Below are 20,637 nucleotides of genomic sequence, written 5' to 3' on the forward strand. Positions count from 1 at the left end.
AAATGTAATTTCAATGTACATTGATTTCTTCTAACTGTAGAGAGTCATAAATTGTGGTGATTTCTAATTATTTTAAATTCATGCAATGTATGTATGTTCTCATAAATTAAAACTTAACAGTGCCTCTAATTTCAGACAGTATTCTCTCAATGTGGACAAAAAACCAATGACACGTCCAAATAACCTTGACCGATGTCGGATGAAATCTCTCCCACAAAACATTGTAAGTTAGGTAGCCAGACTATTGTTGTAAATCAACCTGATTTAGTGTCCTGCAGTTGTATGGAGACATCATATATTTGGAAGGTACCAGATTAAGAAAGGCTGCTCTAAAGAGATGACATTACATTTTAGGAACAAACTCTGAATGCTGAGTGTGACATTGAACATAGAACTCCAGGGGTCTGTTAGAATATTGGTTTTCAGAATTTCTCAAGGACAATGCAAAGGTCTATAAGGTGGATGTACTAGATCAATTAAATTCAGTTTGTTTAGGCTTTCCATGTGAAAATATCTTAATTTTTGGTTGAAAAAAATATTGCAAGGAAAAAAACTTATATTGACAAAGAAGTTCTAAATAATCATACACGTAACTTTTCTAACTCCAATCAAAATTTATATTGATGAAAGCTACTAGGAACTACAACTTCGCTGTAATAGAAGTCTGGCATGGAATGAGAATGGGAAAAGAGAATTATCTTTATCTAGAGTACCTGGAAGGGGGTCAGAAAAGTCAAAATAGTGGCCACAACTATGCTACTGAAGCCCTACCTTTTTTTACATGCCTGATATTTATTTCAAAAAGAGGATGAGAGCTCAGCTTGATTCCCTATGTTGATAAATAACTAATTAGATGAAGATGTTACTTTCCCGATGTTAACAGATTAGTTAAGAGTTAATATTTAAATTTTTGACTTATTTGATTACAATGAACTTCTTGAACAGTTGGTATACATAAAACAAATTATTTATTGTCTCAATTGTTAATTTGGCTCTAGATCAGTTCCTGTATGCGGAAATATATTTTTTTGTGGCAATAGTCCATGTTGAAATTTACCCAGTTATGAAAAATTATGTTTTTTTCTGGCAAGGGGGCTGCCTAAAAAAATATGCTACATCTGTGGAAGAAGAAATCTACATCCAATTTGCAGTAATGGATTGCTTGACATGTTTTGTGGGTTAATATTGGAATTGTGGAGTTTTTTTTCAACAAAGGGGCAAGGAACATTTTTCAGCAATATGTTCGAAGTCTTTGAAATAATAAAAATAATAATGTTAATAAAATAATTTCCAAGCCTTTTAAAAAATTTGTACTGCTATGCTGTTCATTGTTGAAGTTATCTGGGTCCTTTAATGCTGTTGCCTGTCTTTAGATTTTTCCTTTGCGGATTAACTTAGCATGATACATTTTTAAAATGTCCTCTTTGCGTTGCATTTAGATACTCTATGCAAAACAGGGACTCCGCATAAGGAAGCGACTGACTAAGCTCAACATCAAGGAGAAAGTAAATGAGACAAAGATAATCCTGTCAAAGTTGCGCTTCCTGGCTAAAGAGGTACACAATTGCACAATGAAGGATATAAACACAGCTGAGCAGTCAGTTTTGTATTTATAGCTTTAGGGTTCAAGAAACAGGAAATAAAGGTGAAGTTCTGTTGCTGTAAAGGAGAGGGGTAATTTCCTAGATAAATGTGCTAAAATTTTCAAATATATGTTTAGAAAGGGGGAGTTCAAATTTTCCTTTTGGGAGTCTTGAAAATGAAAAGAATCCTGGTAAGTTTTACACATCTGGGTGGCCTGTTCAGGTTTTGAAATTAAAATACCGCAAACATAGCTTCCAGTACTTTCTAGAAATCTTGTGTTCCCACATTATTACCTACTACAATTCAATGACTCCTACAACTTTTCCTTTACATTATCTGTTTTTCTAGAAAAACATATTTACAGTGTTTAGACGTCTTTACTGTCTCGGTGAATATACAAAGAATAGCTTGCACAATAAACTTTCTTGTTAATTTCAACAACTGAAAGACTTTTGTTTTGTACCGATTTTGTCATCTTCTTCAGCCTCAGTGTTCTATTCCTGATGTCCTAATCTGGATGTTTAGCAACAACAAGCGTGTTGCCTATTCAAGGATCCCTGCACAGAATATCCTTTATGCAGTGGTAGAAGAGGAAAAAGGCAAAGACTGTGCAAAGATCCAAACTGTCTTTCTAAAGGTAGACATTATTCATTTCATCATTAGCTGATAGTACTTATTATTCATCATTAAACCTATTTAGTTAAAAAAGAGCAGGATAAATAATCAAATCAAATCAAATATTTGTATTATGGTCTTTAACCGGCCTTTATAATAGAAATAGAAAAATAGTTCAATTCAAGAATTCATTATCAGGGGGAAACAATAAGAAAATAAAATAACATATATAATTAACTTTTGTGTGATTAGATGACTTGATGAAGATATTTGACCACCTGATTTGTTAGTGTAGAATTAGCATCCCTTAAAAAATAATAAACATAACATTTATCATTATGACTTTCAAAATTAGAGATAATTGGGGAAATCAGAGCACAGCTTGGCCCATCTAAAAATCTTAGGTTGGTGAGTATAAGTTAAAGAATTAGCAGGATAAATAGTGAATATTAATCGAGCAACATCAAAGTAGTAATATTGTTTGGGCTTAAAGGTTCCAGGGTCACGCACCGAAGAGATCTTTGCAAAACTGGAAATCTATATGTGGCTTGGGATAACTAAGTATGTGAAGAACAGTACTGCAGAACTTCCAGAAGAATTCAAACACATCTATGACAAGACACAGAAACTTGCAAGCATTCCAAAATACTTCCCACCCATCCAACTCAGCAGAGATGGTGAGTTTAATACTTGGAAAGTCCTGGAAATAGAGTTGTTTCAGATGATTTTTTCTAATACAAATAATCAGAGATATTATTTATTTGTTCATCATTTTAGCTAGAATGGCAATATTTGGTTTTGGCTTGGTCTATCATGTGCTAGTATCATTTACAGGTAAATTAGGCTACTAGAACTTGCTCAGCAAAACATGGTCTAGGGAATCCAGGGTTAATCTTAAGTTTCAGAGCTGCTTATGGATGTCTCCACTAAATATATAATTTTAGCTCTTAGAGCAGTGTTCCCTAAATGTGCTGTCTGCTGTGTTTCTGCATAGTCACTTTTGTAAGAATTATTTTTTTGAACACTTTCTCAACAGAAAGTTCATTCTATTGCACTGGAAACTATTAAATAATTCAATTACACCCAATTCAGAATCATATCCTAATTAGCAGATGGCACTGCCTAGCTGACCTTGATTAATCTAAAAAAAACCCCAAAACCCTAAGCATGATTGGATGTGGTTAGTGTTTGAATAGCTGTAAGCTGGAGCAGTGTAACGATGCTAAGAAAAAGACTCAGGCATTTCTTGAGCAGAGGTTTGAAGCTGTAGGACACAGCTTAACAAACTCTGAATTTATTGCTTCTTATATACTTTTTATATACATAGGCTTTACCATTAATGCTGACATTTTACATTCATAAGTTTAACCTTTAGCTGTTGACATAAAGTAATTGAAAAATTGCTTCATATAAGCAACTATTTTCTAGTAACATATTACCTGTTCAGAGACCAGGTAAAGACAAATACAGGTAGATGAAAGACAGGAAGAGATAAGAGAAGGAACTAAGCATATTATCTGTTTAGACAGGTAAGGCATTAAGTCAAAAGGGTATGAACTTCTGGCTGCTTCATTAGGACAAAGGGTATCAAAAGGTTATGAGGTTTGTGGGGGGGGGGGGAAAGCATGGCAGTTTGCTGCGTGTGCTTTTTTCCCCACAGAGCAGAAAATCTAAAATACATTTTGGGAGAAGGCAAAGACTATTTTTATTTAGTGAATAAATAAGCAAATACAGACAGTTCTCATTTAGTGACTACAACTGAGACAGGCAACTTGATCGTTAAGTGAAGTTGTCACTAAGTGAGACAGCTGTGCTTATGATCTTATTTTGGCTTTCTTTTGCTTTACAGATCTGCAAAGGTCATAAATATGACAATTGGTCATAAAATTATTTTTCATCACTGTTGCAACAGCAAACAGTTACTAAACAAGGCAGTGACTAAACAACTGTATAATAGTTATTATAGTTATTCCTATTTAACATGGCTAGATTTATTTTATTCCCACCTTGGTATAAACTAGTTAGAGAAGTATCTGTAATTCTCAAGACAGCCATAATTGAAATCTGTGGATATCACATATAGCCTATTACTATGGAAAAATCTCTCCCTCCCTCCCTCCCTCTCCCCCCTCTCTCTCAGACTTCAGTTACTTTCAGCTTCGAGGTCATTTGTATCAGGCAAGGGGAATTCTTCCTGCTGATGAAAATGGCCTTTCAGATCCGTTTGCAAAAGTGGTGTTTTCAACCCAGTGCCAAACTACAATGGTAAGAATATTTGCAGACATTGTGAATAAACTGTAGATACAGTAAATACTGAAATGGCAACATTTTCCGTCCCTCTCCCTCCATGAATGTCTGTACTAATCCTGCCCCTATCTGCTCACCAAATATTTAAATCCTGTTTTACAACAACATCCACAGTGGCTCCCTGATTTCTGACATTTTTACTTATTTATGACGTTAATTCCAGGGGCATCCATGGGGGTGGGGCAGGATTGTCCAAAATGTCAAGATGGAAGCTATGACCATGTGATTGAAGCCCCACTCCTTTTTTGTGTGCTCTCTTGACTTTTTAAGTTCCTCTATAGGTATCCCTATTCCAAAGCTAAATGAATTTCTGCTCTGCCTACTTATTAATACATCATTCTTAGTCTTCAGTTTATCAAACTGCTGATGTTCCTCCTCCCATTTTTTTTTCCTCCTGGAGGTGGGCTGAGAAATAATGACTGGTCCCAAATCACCCAGTGACTCCTATGACCACAAATGATTTTGAACAGGATCTCCCTGGTCTTGGTTGAACACCTGAACCATTACATCATATTTATTTCTTTGTTAGGTTTATTCCTTGCCCTTCCTTCAGGTGCTCAAGAGGGTATATGTAGTGCTCCCCCTTTTTTTCTCCCAAGAAGAGCACTGTGAGTGAGATAAGTTGGGCTGAGTAAGACTAAGAGTAGAAACCTAGGGGTTTCTAGTCCTAGTCCCACACTTTCACCACTACATCTCATATAATTCATTAATATATTTGTATTATATTTCCATGCTTCATGCCATACTATAGCTCTGTTAGAAGAGTCTCAAATGATTGAATGGGTCCACACTGGAGAAAATTATCTATAAGATTTTTTCCAGTTGTATATATTTTTAATTTTACCTTTTTAAAAATGTGCTACTAACTTGAGCAGAGTTTAAATTGGAAGAACTTGGGGCAAGACTGTGGAGGAATGGGAGAGAAGAGCACTTTACATTAGAAAAAGCAACACACCCTAGATGTGAGAGGTGTGGGAAGGAAGTGCTTCAGAGAGACTTACCTTAAATAATTCACTGTAAATCTAGCTGGGAATTTAGTTTCAGTTTTCAAGCATAACTTTTGCTCATTACTCTTTACTAGTATCATACGTGTTTTTGAAATCCATGTGATTCTTGCTTGTTTAGTTTGACAGCTATTGCAGCACCTAACCTTACTTAATATTTTCTCCACAAACTATTTCAAATTTCAGTCTCCATTACTCCTGTCCCACTTCAGACTTTTTTTTAGTAAGAGAAAGGGAGAAAGGCAGACGTTATTTTTTCCTTCAGGCAGAAGTAAATCAATTGGGAATGAACATTGGTGAAAAAAAATAGGCAGCGAAGAAAAGGCTATGTTCTTTTTTGTCACTCCTTAAACCTAGGATATTCCATATGTGATATTTGCGTCACTTCAAAATCAGCTCTGAATCCACATGATGCTTTTCATACAAACAGAAACTGTATGAAAACCTATTTATTGTTATTGTCCCAGCCTGAACTTATCATAGTACCAGAATAGAGTGTATGTCTAGGCAATTGTGCGATAGGATGAAAAATAGCACTCATCAGCTTATTCTGTCACTGTCAATAACCTCAATATTTATTAATGCAGGTATTGGAAGAAACACTCAGCCCAATGTGGAATGAGTTACTTCTGTATGATCAGCTTATAATTGATGGAAAGAAAGAGGACTTGAAGACAGAGACTCCAATAGCTATTGTCAATATTTTTGACTACAATAAATTTGTAAGAGTACTTTTTCTTTATAAACCTTTAAATCTGCTTCTTATTGCTAAAAAGAGATTACAAAGCAGAGAGCAATCTTCAAAAGTTTACAATAAATTAAAGCAATATTTGAATTAAAAACATGATTAAAAGCATTAGAGAACAATATTGAACTAAATCAGAAGGCCTAGCACCACCAGTTTAATGAAGTACCTGGATAAATAGACTTGTCTTAAATTCATACCAAGAGCTTAGAAGATTCATAGGCAATCATTGGCCTGAAAACTTCATAACCTGAGAGATTGTGTTGGTACTTTTTCTTGAGCCACCGCGTAGTAACTCACTGGTAGATGCAATATCCTTAAGAACCTTTGATTCTGCAGACTGACATTTCCAGATGACTTACCTTGATTCAAGAAAATTGCATAGCTAAGGGAAGCTCTACACATGACATTTGCATCAATCTCATGATGTTGGTGTACTTTAGATCTTTTTGGTAGATAAGTCAGTTAATTTCTGGCGCAGCTGTGATGTTTTGCAATACAGGTAGTCCTCGACTTACAACAGTTCATTTAGTGACTGTTCAAAGTTATAATGACACTGAAAAAAGTGACTTATGACTGTTTTTCACACTTATGACTACTGCAGCATCTCCATGGTCATGTGACTGAAATTTCAATGCTTGGCAACTGGTTCATATTTATGACGGTTGCAGTGTCCTGGGGTCATGTGATGAACTTTTGCGACCTTCTGACAAGCAAAGTCAATGAGAAAGCCAGATTTACTTAGCAATTGTGTTACTAACTTAACAACTGCAATGATTCACTTAACAACTGTGGCAAGAAAAGTGGTAAAATGGGGCAAACTCACTTAACAAATGTCTCACTTAGCAACATAAATTTTGGGCTCAATTGTGGTCATAAGTCGAGGACTACCTGTATTAACTGGATCTGGAAGGGGTGCAAATTTTCAGTGCAGGAACTCTCCTATTGTCCCCATTCTCGGCTCTTTGGCTTTTGCCCCTCTCTACGGAAGCGAAGATGCCTTAAAGCTTCACCTCTCTTCACTGAGTTTTAAAATTCAGAAACTCTCTCTGATCCCTTTGAAATCAATGTTCCAAGCTTTTTAGAAAGCACTGCCTTTTTCCCATCCGCACTGCAAAGGTAAATAGGGGTAGCAATAAAAACAGGAATGGACTGCTATCCAGGTAAAGTAAAAGGTAAAAGAGTCCCTGTGGATTTTGCTCCACTAAGTCATTGGCCGACTGTAGGGGGAAGTGCTCATCTCCTTTTCAAGACCATTGAGCCAGTGCTGTCCGAAGACATTTCCACAATCATGTGGCCAGCCTGATTTCACAAAGTGTTGTTACCTTCCCATCCAAGCGGTACCTATTTATCTGCTTGCATTTGCATGCTTTCAAGCTACTAGGTTAGCAGGAGCTGGGGCAAGGACAGGAGCTTACCCTGTTGCGTGGCTCTTGAGTCTCGAGCCTAGGCTGCTGACTTTCTAGCCAACAAGCCCAGCGTCTTAACTGCTGAGCCACTGCGCTGTCCCTGGACTACTCTCTAGTCAGTCCTCAAAATTATTAGGCTTTCATGTTTCAAAAATGGTTTGGAATTAGTGCCCCAGACTTCATATAAGTGCTCCACCTCTCTGCTATTCTTTAAATGAGCCGAACGTCTTGCTGGGTTCCTATAAAAATCTGAAAAGAAGTGCTGCAAGTGCTGTAAGAGTTGCTTTAAGAATGGACTCCTTAAAGCAACAGCAACTTTTGCTAGGGTGGTGCTCAGCTACAAGAATATTCTACATCTGTGTTTCTCAACCCCAGCAAGTATAAGATGTGCAAACTTCAATTCCCAAGCTGGCTAGGGAATTCTGGGAGTTGAAATCCACATATTTTAAAACTGTTGAGAATGAAAAACACAGTTCTTAATGAAATGTATAAGCAAAGGCATAATTTAGAAGTAATGAATCTGATACTGTTAGGGATAGAACACGTCATCTGAGTAAAATGTCCTTGAATCCTTTGGTAGTAAACTTTAGTGATCTCAAAATAATGTGCATGTATAATACTGATCTGATGCTTGCCTTTTTTCTGTAGGGCTCACCAGAGTTCCTTGGTCGAGCCTTTGTTACCCCACAGGTGAAGCTGGTGGATGAGCCTTACAGCAAACCTTCTCTCCAATTTTTTGATATTTATAAGGGCCATAAATCAGCTGGGGAATTAATTGCTGTATTTGAACTGATTGAACTGGATTATAGTGGTTACTTAGAGGTATGTGTTTGTATTGCCATCACCTAATTTATAGATACTGATTTCCTGAACCTCAATTAGCAAACTTTGGGTATAATGAACAAAATCTATTCATTTTGTGCATTTTTAAAATTAGTCATTTAATTTACATTTTGATTTAGTGGACACTCATTAGTCCATAAATTCTAGAGTTTGCTGAACTTGGAAACAGGAATAGGTTGAAAATATCCCTGCTAGACACAAGATGCATGTTCAGTAATGTATATTTCTAGCAGTACATTGGGCATAACAAGTAGACCTATTTCTGCCATGTTTTCTTAATAGAATAGATTTTCATTTTGTAGAAGGATACGGTAGTGCTGTGGAAGGTTATGATTAAGATTAAAAAGCTAGACCGTAATCTGTAAAATTACTCAATAAAATAGTGAATGAAAACAAGTTACTATGTAGTAAGTGCCTTTTCATCTCTTTAGCACAACCAGTGTGCAATTAGGAAATATTTCTGGGTAAGAAAGTATCACTTCCAGAAAAATATCATGTGATAGTTCCATTTTAGAAAGATAACAACTGATTTTGATAGCAATTATCAAATAAATATCATGCTTCAATGATGGCATTTCTTACTAATAAAGTAACATATAAATGATATTGCTTTATATCATCATTCCTCTCTTTGTGTAAATTAGCAAACAAATCAAAGAATCTTTAGTTAATCATAGTTTTCTGTGACATAAGAACTATGAAACTTTTGATTATTATTTCAGAAAATGCTATAGCTTATTAATTAAAAAACTGTCATTAATAATTAAAAAACCCTCTCATTTATTTGGTAACTCATACAAAGTATGGAGGCTATAGGATTGGGCTTGCTTAAATCTTTTGACAATAACCGTATTTATACATGCTCACAGAGATTTTTTTTAAAAATTGCTTTGAACTTTATTTTCTAGCCATCAGTGCCTAATGATGTAGACCCCAAAGAGCCAGACTATTTGGGGGATCCCCGTTCTGGACGATTCATTATTCCTGAGGGAATCCGCCCAATCCTTAAAGAATTTCGCATAGAGGTAAAAATATTTTCTAAAATATATTCCATGAAAATAATTAATGAATATAATCAACCTGTTTAAACCGACTAGCCAGATAAGAGGACAGAAAATGAAATTCTTTTATATACTTTTATCACCAATCCATGTGCTCTATGCCATATCTTTTCCATGTGCTAAAATACCTTTTCCATGTGCTAAAATAATGACAAATAAATTATATGGGTAATAACAAGCCTTATGTTACAGCTAATTATGTTTGTGTATGCATAAATTAGATTAAGAAACTACGAAGCTATAAATTAATATATCTGTTCAACAATTTTTTGCTTTTTTATTTTTTTTTTAACTTTTGAGAATTATGAAGTGAATCCATCAAGAGAAGTGGCTTAGACTGAGGTATTTTGCTGAAATTGTAGAATTAATATACAACCGATGACACATTGGGTCATTCTTCTTTCCAAACATAATATAGGTTTGTGCCATTTCCCCTTCCCTCACAATCCTCCTCCTCCTCCACCTCCTCCTCCTCCTCCTCCCCCTCCTCCTCACAGAACTGCCTGCCACTTTGCTGGGGAGAAAGGGAGGAAAGGGAATGAGTAAAACTGCAACTCCTCTCTCCATTCTGGCATGTGCCCCTCAGCCAGTCCTACCTTACCAGCAGACACTGGAGTCACTCCCTCATTTTTCCTCATTAACTACCACCATTAAGAGATTTCAAATTTCAGCCTCAGTTCCAAGCAGCCGATGGCTGCTTGCCCAGTGGGCTTTGCCTCTAGCCCAGGGGTGTCAAACTGCTGGCCCGTGGGCCAGTTACATCATACAGAAGCCATGCCCACCCCAGCTCTGGCAATGCAAAAAAACCTGCGATACATCACAACACGTCACGTGACACAGTGAATTTGACACCTTTGCTCCAGCCAATTGGGTGCAGGGCCCAGATGGAGGCAGGAAGGAGTGTGTGGCGAAGCCCTTCTCATCTTTCCTTGCACCACACAACATATAGGTTTCTGGGAAGTGCACATGGAAGGTGGTGGTGTTATAGAATTAAAAAAAAACTTGAATCAGCTCTTTCAGGAAAGGGAAGTTTATTGCGCAGGTTCAGAGAGCCATCCTGGCTGAAGGAATCTGAACCCAGATTGTACATTGATGACCATTTTTATAACCCTTCAAGCAGAGTTATTTCCTGAGCAGGTCACATGCCTCACATGGTTACATTCTATAGGTCCTTATTCTAACATGGGAAAACTACTGGACAGATCTATAATCGATAGCTCCTCGTTTACATTGGAATGTTTTTAGCAATCAGCAATATATCAAGTGTTAAGCAATTTAGATACACCATGTGACAAGCAGTTAGTAATATATCATGTGCAGAGCTGGGAACAGGATGTCTGGCCATCCTAAATTTAAGAGTTGTCTTGTAAGCAAAACAAACCTCCCTTACACACACAATCTTTGGTGGGCCATCTGCTTTTTACCCATATTCTTTGTCAGACCATTAATATTTTTCCAGGTACCACTTTAGTGGCATGACATGGCCACAGCTTTGCCAAATTTCAATCCCACAGAAGTCATGGATCCCAGATTTTGGATGCATTCTGTAAGTTGGTTTATTAGAAGTATGTTGATTTAAAAATTGTTGCTCTGTGATGCACAATTTTGCCCAATTGAAAGTTACAAAGTATCAAACAGATAAGAATTTAGTGATGTATAGATTTATGAAGTTTACATTATTGTTCTAAATCAGAATCTTCAATATGGAGATTAACCCACAGTAATTTAAACTGAGTATACTGTGAGATATAACATAATAAGTTGTAATTTCCCATAATATAGACTAGGACATTAGTTTATAAATGATAAATATCTAGAGTTAGTATTTTAAAGTATAGCTACATTACTACATAATCAAAGCACAGCCATGTTTAACCGATGCATGAACTCTGCTAGGCGATGACATACACAGCTTCTGGCCTGAGACATATACCAGGCACTGAATTGTACAGATAAACAGGAGAACTGATAAGGGAATACCGAAGAGGTGAGAAATGAAGGGGCTGAGTGTTCAGCAAGTTTGGGTGACAAAAAGGGCTTAACTAACTTTAAACATTTAGGTGTGGTGGCATCTTATGGGCAGAATGTGTCACTGGCCTGAGCCTATCAACTGGGCCTGGAAAGGAGTGACTGTGTGGCTGGGAAAGGATGTATTTAAACTGCTTAAGAGGTGTGGTCTCTTAAGTAGGTGTGGTCTCTGTAAACAGGTGTGGTCTCTTGCTTGCAGCTTTGAAATCCACCAGCCTTTGCAAATGCTTTATTATTAAAACTTTATTATTTCCAATAATTTGAGTGTGAGCCTTGTTTCTCGCAATACTATAAGCAGAGAAGAGATTGTTAATTTGGGATATAACTGTCACACAATTCAGTGTGACTTAAGACTGGGAACCCTTTAGAGAAGGAGAATGCTTGGCCTTATTCTGACCTAAGACATTTATTTGCTTCTCTCTTAGATCTTGTTTTGGGGCCTAAGAGATCTGAAACGTGTGAATCTATTTGAGGTTGACCAGCCACAGGTGATAATTGAATGTGCTGGAAAGAAAGTGGAATCAGAAGTGATCACAACTTACAAAGAGAATCCCAATTTCAATGAACTTGTTAAATTTGTTAATGTGGTAAGTGATAATTAGGAGGCAAATCCCAAAAGTTAAGATAATTGTAATAGAACTAATCAAGCTAGAAATAATAATAATAATAATAATAATAATAATAATAATAATAATAATAATAATAGTTGGAAGGGACCTTGGAGGTCATCCAGTCCAACCCCCTGCTTAGGCAGGAAACCCTATACCATTTCAGACAAATGGCTGTCCAGTCTCTTCTTTAAAACTTACAGTTCTGGAGGCAGGTTGTTCCACTGGTTAATTGTTCTAACTGTCAGGAAGTTTCTCCTTAGTTCTAGGTTGCTTCCCTCCTTGATTAGTTTCCATCTGTTGCTTCTTGTCCTGCCTTCAGGCGCTTTGGAAAATAGCTTGATTCCCTCTTCTTTATGGCAGCCCCTGAGATATTGGAATACTGCTATCATGTCCCCCCTTGTCCTTCTCTTCGTTAAACTAGACATACCCAATTCTAGCAACCGTTCCTTATATGGTTTAGCCTCCAGTCCCCTAATCATCTTTGTTGCTCTTCTCTGTACTCTTTCTAGAGTCTCAACTTCTTTTTTACATCATGGTGACCAAAACTGGATGCAGTATTCCAAGTGTGGCCTTACCAAGGCATTGTAAAGTGGTATAACACTTCACGTGATCTTGATTCTATCCTTCTGTTAATGCAGCCCAACACTGTGTTGGCCTTTTTGGCAGCTGCAGCACACTGCTGGCTCATATTTAAGTAATTGTCCACTAGGACTCCGAGGTCCCTCTCACAGTTATTACTATTGAGCAAGGTACCCACTATACTATACGATCTAGGAGATGTTTTTCTGAATGTCAGGGCAGTGATCAGGTGCCTGGGCAATTGGTTCTTTTGGTTCCAGAAACAATGAACATGCAAACAAATAAAAGGATTTTAAATTTCATTATTAGCTCAAGCAAACAGATTTAAAAAGCATACATACCAAGCAAAATGATACTCAGATCTACTACAAGCTGCTATGACCTCCAAGACCTGACCTTAACTGGATGACATATGTCTCTGGAATGGGAATCAAAAGACTTTCACAGTGAGAAAAGCTTTGAACCTCCCCCCCTTCTCCTTTATCCAGTAAACAAGAGTAACAAAGTGAGCAGGTTAGGGCAGAATGAGCTCTAAAGTGACAAAATATGTCACTAAACTCCTCAAAATAACAATGGTCTTCCACGTTGCCATTACAGGAAGGACCATTATCTTTTATAGCATCCATGTGCATATCTTTTTGTTAAATACTGTTTTCTTCCCTTTATAACCATTGAGAATCCTACAGCATATAGCTGATTTTCAGTGGAAATGGCCAATGGCAATCTGCATATTGAATTACTGGATATCTGATCAAGAAAAGAAATGTGTAACTTGTTTCTTTAACTTGTTCTTCAAATAACCTATGTTCCAATAAATGTTTATAAATATTCTTTATTTGTTTTTTCTTTGGACCAAGCAAAATTTTATCTAGTCCCGTATCTTGTCTATAAATACCTCAATCATGTTTATCTTTCGAATATCTTGCTTGGATCTGGAGATAAGACCACCACTCTATCTCTATTCCTTGTTGTCTTAACTCATGTCTAGATTTTAAAACACCTTCTTCCGTCAAAATATCTTTGTATCTAATAACCTTATCTTTCCTAAGCAAGTTGGGGTGTATAACTGCCTCCGATAGAGAAAACCAAATTGGGATCTTTGTATAATATTGTAATTTAACTGTATTCCAACTTTTAATTAACCCTTGCCGCACTTTGTGCTTTAAAAAATATTGATAGTTTCTGCTTTGCTCCTTCCACATATGAGCATGCCATCCCTGTTGAAGATCAAAACCCTCTAGCTGTATACATCTATGATTCTCTAAAGTTATCCAATCGCTAGTCCAAGATAAGGCCGCAGCTAGGTAATATAATTCCCAGTCAGGGAAGCCTAGACCTCCCCTTTCCTTAGCGTCTTGTAGTGCCTTCAATTTTATTCTAGCCTTCTGACCAGACCATACAAATTCTAAAGTTATTTTATTTAACTCTTTAAAAAATTTCTTATCCAAATAAATTGGAATATTCTGGAACAGAAATATCAATTTAGGTAGAATATTCATTTTTATAGCAGCAATTCTCCCCAGTAATGAAAGATGTAAATTTCTCCAACGGTCTAAATCAACTTTAATTTTTTGTATTAATTTAACATAATTATCTTCTTTGATTGAAGAGCAACGTGCAGAAATAACTATCCCTAAATATTTAAATTTAGAAATTATTTGTATACCTAATTTATTCTCGAGAGATCCTTTTTGTATATTAGTCATATTTTTAGTAATAATCTTTGTTTTATTTTTATTTATTTTTAAACCTGCATATTCTTCATAAACTTCCAAAATTTCAAATAATTTCTGCCTGGAATATTCTGGGTCTTCCATAATAAATACTAGATCATCTGCATAAACCTGAAGTTTATATGTTTCTCTCTTAATCTTAAGTCCTCTAAGAAACAATGGTGACATGGGCGATGGATTTAGGACATAATATTAATTTGGATCAATGGCAGCAGGTATGGATGCGAAACAATAAAATTACATTGGCGTCATCCTATAAAGAAAATTCGTATAAGATGATTTATAGATGGCATCTCCCTCCAGCAAGACTAGCCAAAATGTATAAAGGACACTCAGCCTCATGTTGGAAATGTAAAAAAGAAAGGGGCACTTTTTTTCATGTGTGGTGGTCATGTAAGGAAACACAGGGGTATTGGCGTATGGTTTGGAAATGGGTAACAGAAATGAGCATACAAAATATTCAATATAAGCCTGAGACATTTTTGTTAGGAATTGTTGAAGGAAATGTTAGTAAAGAGGATATGTATTTATTTATTCATGTGGTTACAGCGGCAAGAATAGTATTCGCTCAGAATTGGAAAAATTCAGCTGTACCTAGTGAGGAAATTTTAATTTATAAAATTATGCATTGCACAGAATTAGATAGGTTAACTAAAAGACTCAAAAATCAGGATGTTATGGATTTTTACCAAATATGGAATAAATTTTATAAATGGTGGGGGGAAAAATTTGGAGGTCACTGTGATGAGATAAGTTAAGATTGAGTTTAGAGTGATGTTTTTGGATAGAGTTTAATTAATTATGAATAGGAATGAACTGAGATGTTGGTCAAGTCTGATTTACCATGTTCAATGTTTTTAAACTTTTTCTTTTTTTGTTATTTAATAATAATAAAAAAAAGAAATGTGTACTTCTGTTATTGTATCACTGGAAATTCGGTGAAACATCATAATAATCCACTTATCTTAGAAATACTATGGATTGTTCTGAAATTAATTTGGTTGACTTTCTTTTTTTTTAATAGGAACTTCCAGAACAGGTATACTTACATCCGCCTCTCAGTATCTTTGTGGTGGAGAAGAGAGCCTTTGGACGCTCCGTCCTCGTGGGAACTCACATAGTTTCTCATATTATGAAATTTGCTCCTAAAGAAGTAGATGAACTAGAAGAGGAAACAGATAGCCCCCCCAAGAGTGAGTTTTTAGGACATCATCCAATGAAATGAAATAGAGTATAATGCATTGGGATTCAAGATATGTAGAGTATAGCATCTACTTCGTAAATTATTTTTGTCAATTAATACAGATAGTCCTCAACTTACAACAGTTTATTTAGTGACCATTCAAAGTTACAATGGCACTGAAAATGTGACGTATGACCATTTTCACAGTTACAACTGTTGCAGTATCCCCATGATCATGTGATCAAAATTCAGACACTTGGCAACTGACTCATATTTACGACAATTGCAGTGTCCTGGGGTCATATGATCCCCTTTTGCGATCTTCTGACAAGCAAAATCCATGGGGAAACCAGATTCACTTAACAACCATGTCAGTAACTTAACAACTACAGTGATTCACTTAATAACTGTGGCAAGAAAGGTCATTAAATGGGGCAAAACTCACTTGACAAATGTTTCACTTAGCAGCAGATATTTTGGGCTCCATTGTAAGTTGAGGATTAGCTGTATAAAGAAATGTCCTGACGGGTCACCCTAGAAATAAAAACATGTATTTGCATTATACACATGGTTAATATCTTTTATTTCAGAAAGGAAAGCATCAGATAAACCAAATATCTCCCAAAAGGTAATGAACCTTGGTGCAGCTGCTGGGCAGACTGTAATAAATATTGGTGCAGCTGCTGGACAGACTGTAATAAATATTGGTGAAGCTGCTGGAGACTTAGGAAATAAAGCTAACCCCCTCAAGCTTGTCAAGGTGAGTGCAGCAAAGCTTCAGCTTTACTCTAACAAGAGATTCTGTAATGTTGGTTGTATAATACATACATGGATGCTTTAGAAAAAAATATTGATATGATGGCACCAATTAAATGGCAAAGAAGGAAATATAAATGGGAAGTTCATGAAAGCAAACAAATAAAAAGGGACCCTAAAATATTTTAAGAGCCAGTTTGGGATAAAGTTTAAGGCATCAGTCTAGAAATCAGGAAACTATGAGTTCTAATTCTGCCTTAAGCATGAATTCAGCTGGATGACATGTCTAGTCACTTCCAAAACACTTCTGAGTGACAGTGATCAGGAACCTCCCACCCCCAGATCCAGGAAGAAGCGCCCAAGGCAAAATTGTGCAAAGGACCTCCAGATTGCAGAATGAATCCAAGTGAGGGAATGCAACTCCATCCAGATTCAAAGATCAATTCATTTCCCTAGGGCCCCAAATTCACAGCTACTTTTTCTTGGAATGGTGGAGCTGAAATCTGTTCTTTCCTATCAGATCCCCAAGACCTCCAAACTGCTTCACTTGGAAGATTGGGGCCATGATGTACAATTAAGTGTTATCAGCATGCTAAGATACTGCACCCCATGCCAAAAGTTCACTCCTCCAACAGCTTTACTATCTAATATACATATTAAACAGGAGAGGTAGAGAGTAGAGCTTTGAGGCATACACAAAGCAAGGGTTTTGGACTAAACCACTTTCCCCCAACACTAGAACCAGCTCTGGAGAAAGAACCCATCTAGAAAGTCCCCCACCTTCCAACTCCTCAATGCTGACAAGAGATCAAGGAGGACTAGGATGGATGCACTGTCTCTATTCTGAGCCCACCAGAAGTCACTAGCAAGCACAATCAAAGCTCTCTCAGTGTTATATCCTAGTTTGAAAGAGGTCCAGATAATCTACTTCCATTCAGGACCCTTTGGAGCTGCAGGTTGACCACCTTCTTAATGACCTTCTTACCTTGATAGTAATGATGAGAAAATGATTCAGTGTTTATATATGGATTTTATGAAGTAATCTTCCAGCAATTGTTGGAGAGGTCCGACAAGATTGTTCTACATTTCCACATAATAGATGGAATTTATGTCATTTATATTAAGGCACCACTGAAAAAAATTCCTATTGATAAATTGGTACCAAAAGAGGAAGAATTTGAGGAAGAAAAGCCTGAGAAGGAAGAACTGGATTGGTGGTCTAAGTACTATGAATCATTAAAGGAATTAAATAAACAGGTAATCATGGACCTAACAGTATAATTTATATTGTATTATAATGAGATATGCGACTGAGTTGGATAACCTGTCCCTTTTAACATTGATTATAAAGTGTAAAGTTCGGATGCTAGAAGGAAAAGGGGCTATTTAAACAGTAAAATTTGCTAAAATATGTCTGATTTTGTTAGGTAAAATAGCTGCCTGTTTATTTAATTTAGATTATGAATTTCTTTTTTTACTATTACCATATCTTTGCTCTTCAATACATTAGCTGATTTTCTAAATAGAGATGGGCTGCAAGCTCTTATCAATAAACCTAGGATTAATTCTCAATGTGACTTAATTACTGTATACCACTGCACTGCCAGCTTTTTTTTTCAAACTCTATGAAAACTTTGTAGTGTTACTCATAATAAGAACTCTATAGAACAGGTAAGAGGAAAGGGCTCTCACACAAAATAATTTAAAATTAGAGGAAGAGAAAAGAAAATCTGAATATCCTTATCCATAATAGGTTTTAAATAATCAGTGTTTTGAGTGCAGAATTTATTCATTTCTTGCATTTACTATAAAACTCACATTAGAAAACTGTAAGAAATCTACAGTATTAGAAAACTATAAGAAATTTATTAAGACCATAAAATGGTAAGTCTGATTGGCATCTGTTATAACTCAGTTAAAAACCATTCTCTTTTACAGTCTCTTAGTGATGAAGAAGAGGATGATGCAAATGATGCAGGTAAGCTAATCATGCTATAGAACAGCATTCCTTAACTCCGTATCTTCACAATGTCTTAAATTATTCCTTCCGTCTTCCATAACTAGCATATCCAGGAGGGATTATATTGGCCCAGCAAGCACCAGGGCAGCGGAATGCTAGTGACAACATTTCTTCAGATTGTTACCTATTTGAAGTTTAAGTTTTCTTTACCAGAAAGAGACCAACACTGTCTTTGTATACATCAACAAAATGAACAGATGTTGTAACTAAACACCAAGTCAGTGGTTAATCCCCTGCTACCTCAGATCCTTATCCCAAAGTTTCTGCTTTCTCTAAAGTGCCAAGTACTTGTGGTGTCATCTGATTCTGACTATCCAAACAGGCTCTTGCTGTACCAACATTAAATTCTCTCTGTGAGAAGAAAAAGAGAAATGTGGCCAACTCATTGTGCCATAAATAAAATGGGGGGGGGGGTAGGTTTTGCTCTTAACTGTTGAAAGAGATCACTATTCTAAATAGAAGTAAAATGGATGCAGTAAAGAAAAGTCATTAACTTTACCCAACTACTCCAAATTATTGCAGCCAGCAACTAACACTGTGAGCTGAGAAGAACACCAATCTAATTTCTTAGTATCTTCTTTAGATGGAGGGAATCTGAATGCTGCTTCTCTTGATGAGGATGTAGAAGATGAAATAGTTGTTGAAGCTGAGCCAGTTCGTCCCAAAAGGAAACTTATAGCAACATTAAAAGTAAGTCTTTGTACAAAAAAAAAGAAACTGACATAACTTACAAATTTAGCTAAATTTAGTATATTTACTGAAGCAGTTCTAGTTTCTTCACATGGATTCCTTACACATGGCAGAGTCTTGAGAGATGAACAGACGAAGAAATTTATTTAATCATGTTATGTGAGAGACATAATTTGTTACGATCATTTGTTCAGTGTTCATGTTGTCTATTCTCTTTGTCTTTCTACTTTAAAGCTAAAAGCCAAGTAAAACAGGCTGAGCAGAGATGTAGCTGATTGCTGTGTCCTACTGTCCATACCTTTGCTTCTGCAAATAGTATGGTGACTCTTCTGTTAAACAGAAGCCCCAAGAGCACTATGGCACCTTACAGACAAAAAAACCATATTGTGACATAAGTTCATGTGATCTTGAATCTAATTCATGCAATAGCATTCTAAAGTTCGGTTACAAAAAGTGGAGATATTGTAAGCAGTCAAGTTAGAGGAAAATGAAATGTAAAAAGAATATAAAGTAAGGTCGTGAGAGTGGCTATTCATAAAACAAGCATCATTGTATTTGATTAATTAATGCTTGTAATGAGCTAAAAAACTGTAATCTTGATTCAGGCAGGAGATGATAGATTTGAACATCTTGATAAATGGTAGCTCACCTATTTCATACAGGTGTTCTTTAGTCATAACAATATGTCCTTCTGGGAAGTTGCAATGTTCTATTACTGGCTTCAAAATATTGACTTTTTGATATTAGATTGTGCCCATATTATTCTTTTGAATGGAGACTGGCTTCTTGAAGTGTGTGCACACTAAATAATTATAGTAATTTAAGATAATACTACCGATACATACTTCACATTGAAAAATAAGTATACAAATATTTCTACATAATAAAGGATTCTGGCTGACAAAATACAATCATCAATGTGATTCTTTAGGTTGCACATTGCTGTAATAAAAATGCATCTTTGTAAAATAAAGCTGTGAATGAAAATATCAAATGGACTCCCAACACAATATATCTTTATTTTCTTTCTTTATTTTACAATTTTTATATACTACATCCATTGCTAGGTCTTAAATAAGACAGCAAAAGATGTGAGAACAAGTAATCAAATCATTACAGGTATCTAGTCTCCAACCATGGGTTTTTATCAAATCTCTCTTCAAGTGCTGGTTGACTGAGCATAGGATACCAAATTCAGTTGTTATGGTCAGGCTAGATACATCATGTTATCATCATCCTTTATATAACAGCCACTCATGAGTCAGTCTCTTCCAGATATATTGGACCATAAACACTGGGCATCATTGGTCATCACTATGCAATCAAGAGCAACCAAAGTCTAACACATTAGGATGGTAATGGATAGAAAGAAACTGTTATGGGAAACTTGTTGATGATTAGAAAATGATTGTGGGAAAATGTGAGGACAAAGGTGGGCAGGGCAATGATATAGAAATAGCAGAGCTTTC

The 20,637-nt window shown here is 36.1% G+C and overlaps 1 protein-coding gene across 3 annotated transcripts in view; it reads left to right on the plus strand.

Moving 5' to 3' along the window:
* The window catches only part of LOC120297028 (fer-1-like protein 4), a 66,999-nt gene that overhangs the window by 29,820 nt on the left and 16,542 nt on the right, over positions 1-20,637 (plus strand). The window contains exons 20-34 of one of the 3 annotated variants that reach the window (XM_039319198.1): positions 121-223; positions 1,440-1,556; positions 2,069-2,221; positions 2,693-2,876; positions 4,340-4,464; positions 6,098-6,232; positions 8,313-8,486; positions 9,416-9,532; positions 12,022-12,183; positions 15,544-15,712; positions 16,293-16,376; positions 16,410-16,462; positions 17,584-17,715; positions 18,397-18,436; positions 19,062-19,168. In XM_039319198.1, the coding sequence (XP_039175132.1) occupies positions 121-223; positions 1,440-1,556; positions 2,069-2,221; positions 2,693-2,876; positions 4,340-4,464; positions 6,098-6,232; positions 8,313-8,486; positions 9,416-9,532; positions 12,022-12,183; positions 15,544-15,712; positions 16,293-16,376; positions 16,410-16,462; positions 17,584-17,715; positions 18,397-18,436; positions 19,062-19,168 (1,855 nt within the window). Of the gene's footprint in view, positions 1-120; positions 224-1,439; positions 1,557-2,068; positions 2,222-2,692; positions 2,877-4,339; positions 4,465-6,097; positions 6,233-8,312; positions 8,487-9,415; positions 9,533-12,021; positions 12,184-15,543; positions 15,713-16,292; positions 16,463-17,583; positions 17,716-18,396; positions 18,437-19,061; positions 19,169-20,637 lie in introns of all 3 variants that reach the window. The other 2 variants (XM_039319195.1, XM_039319197.1) reach the window with 2 other exon arrangements.

This window comes from Crotalus tigris, unplaced genomic scaffold (genome assembly GCF_016545835.1).
Source record: "Crotalus tigris isolate CLP2741 ecotype Arizona unplaced genomic scaffold, ASM1654583v1 scf7180000022411.5474196:2289641, whole genome shotgun sequence".
NCBI lineage: Eukaryota > Metazoa > Chordata > Lepidosauria > Squamata > Viperidae > Crotalus > Crotalus tigris.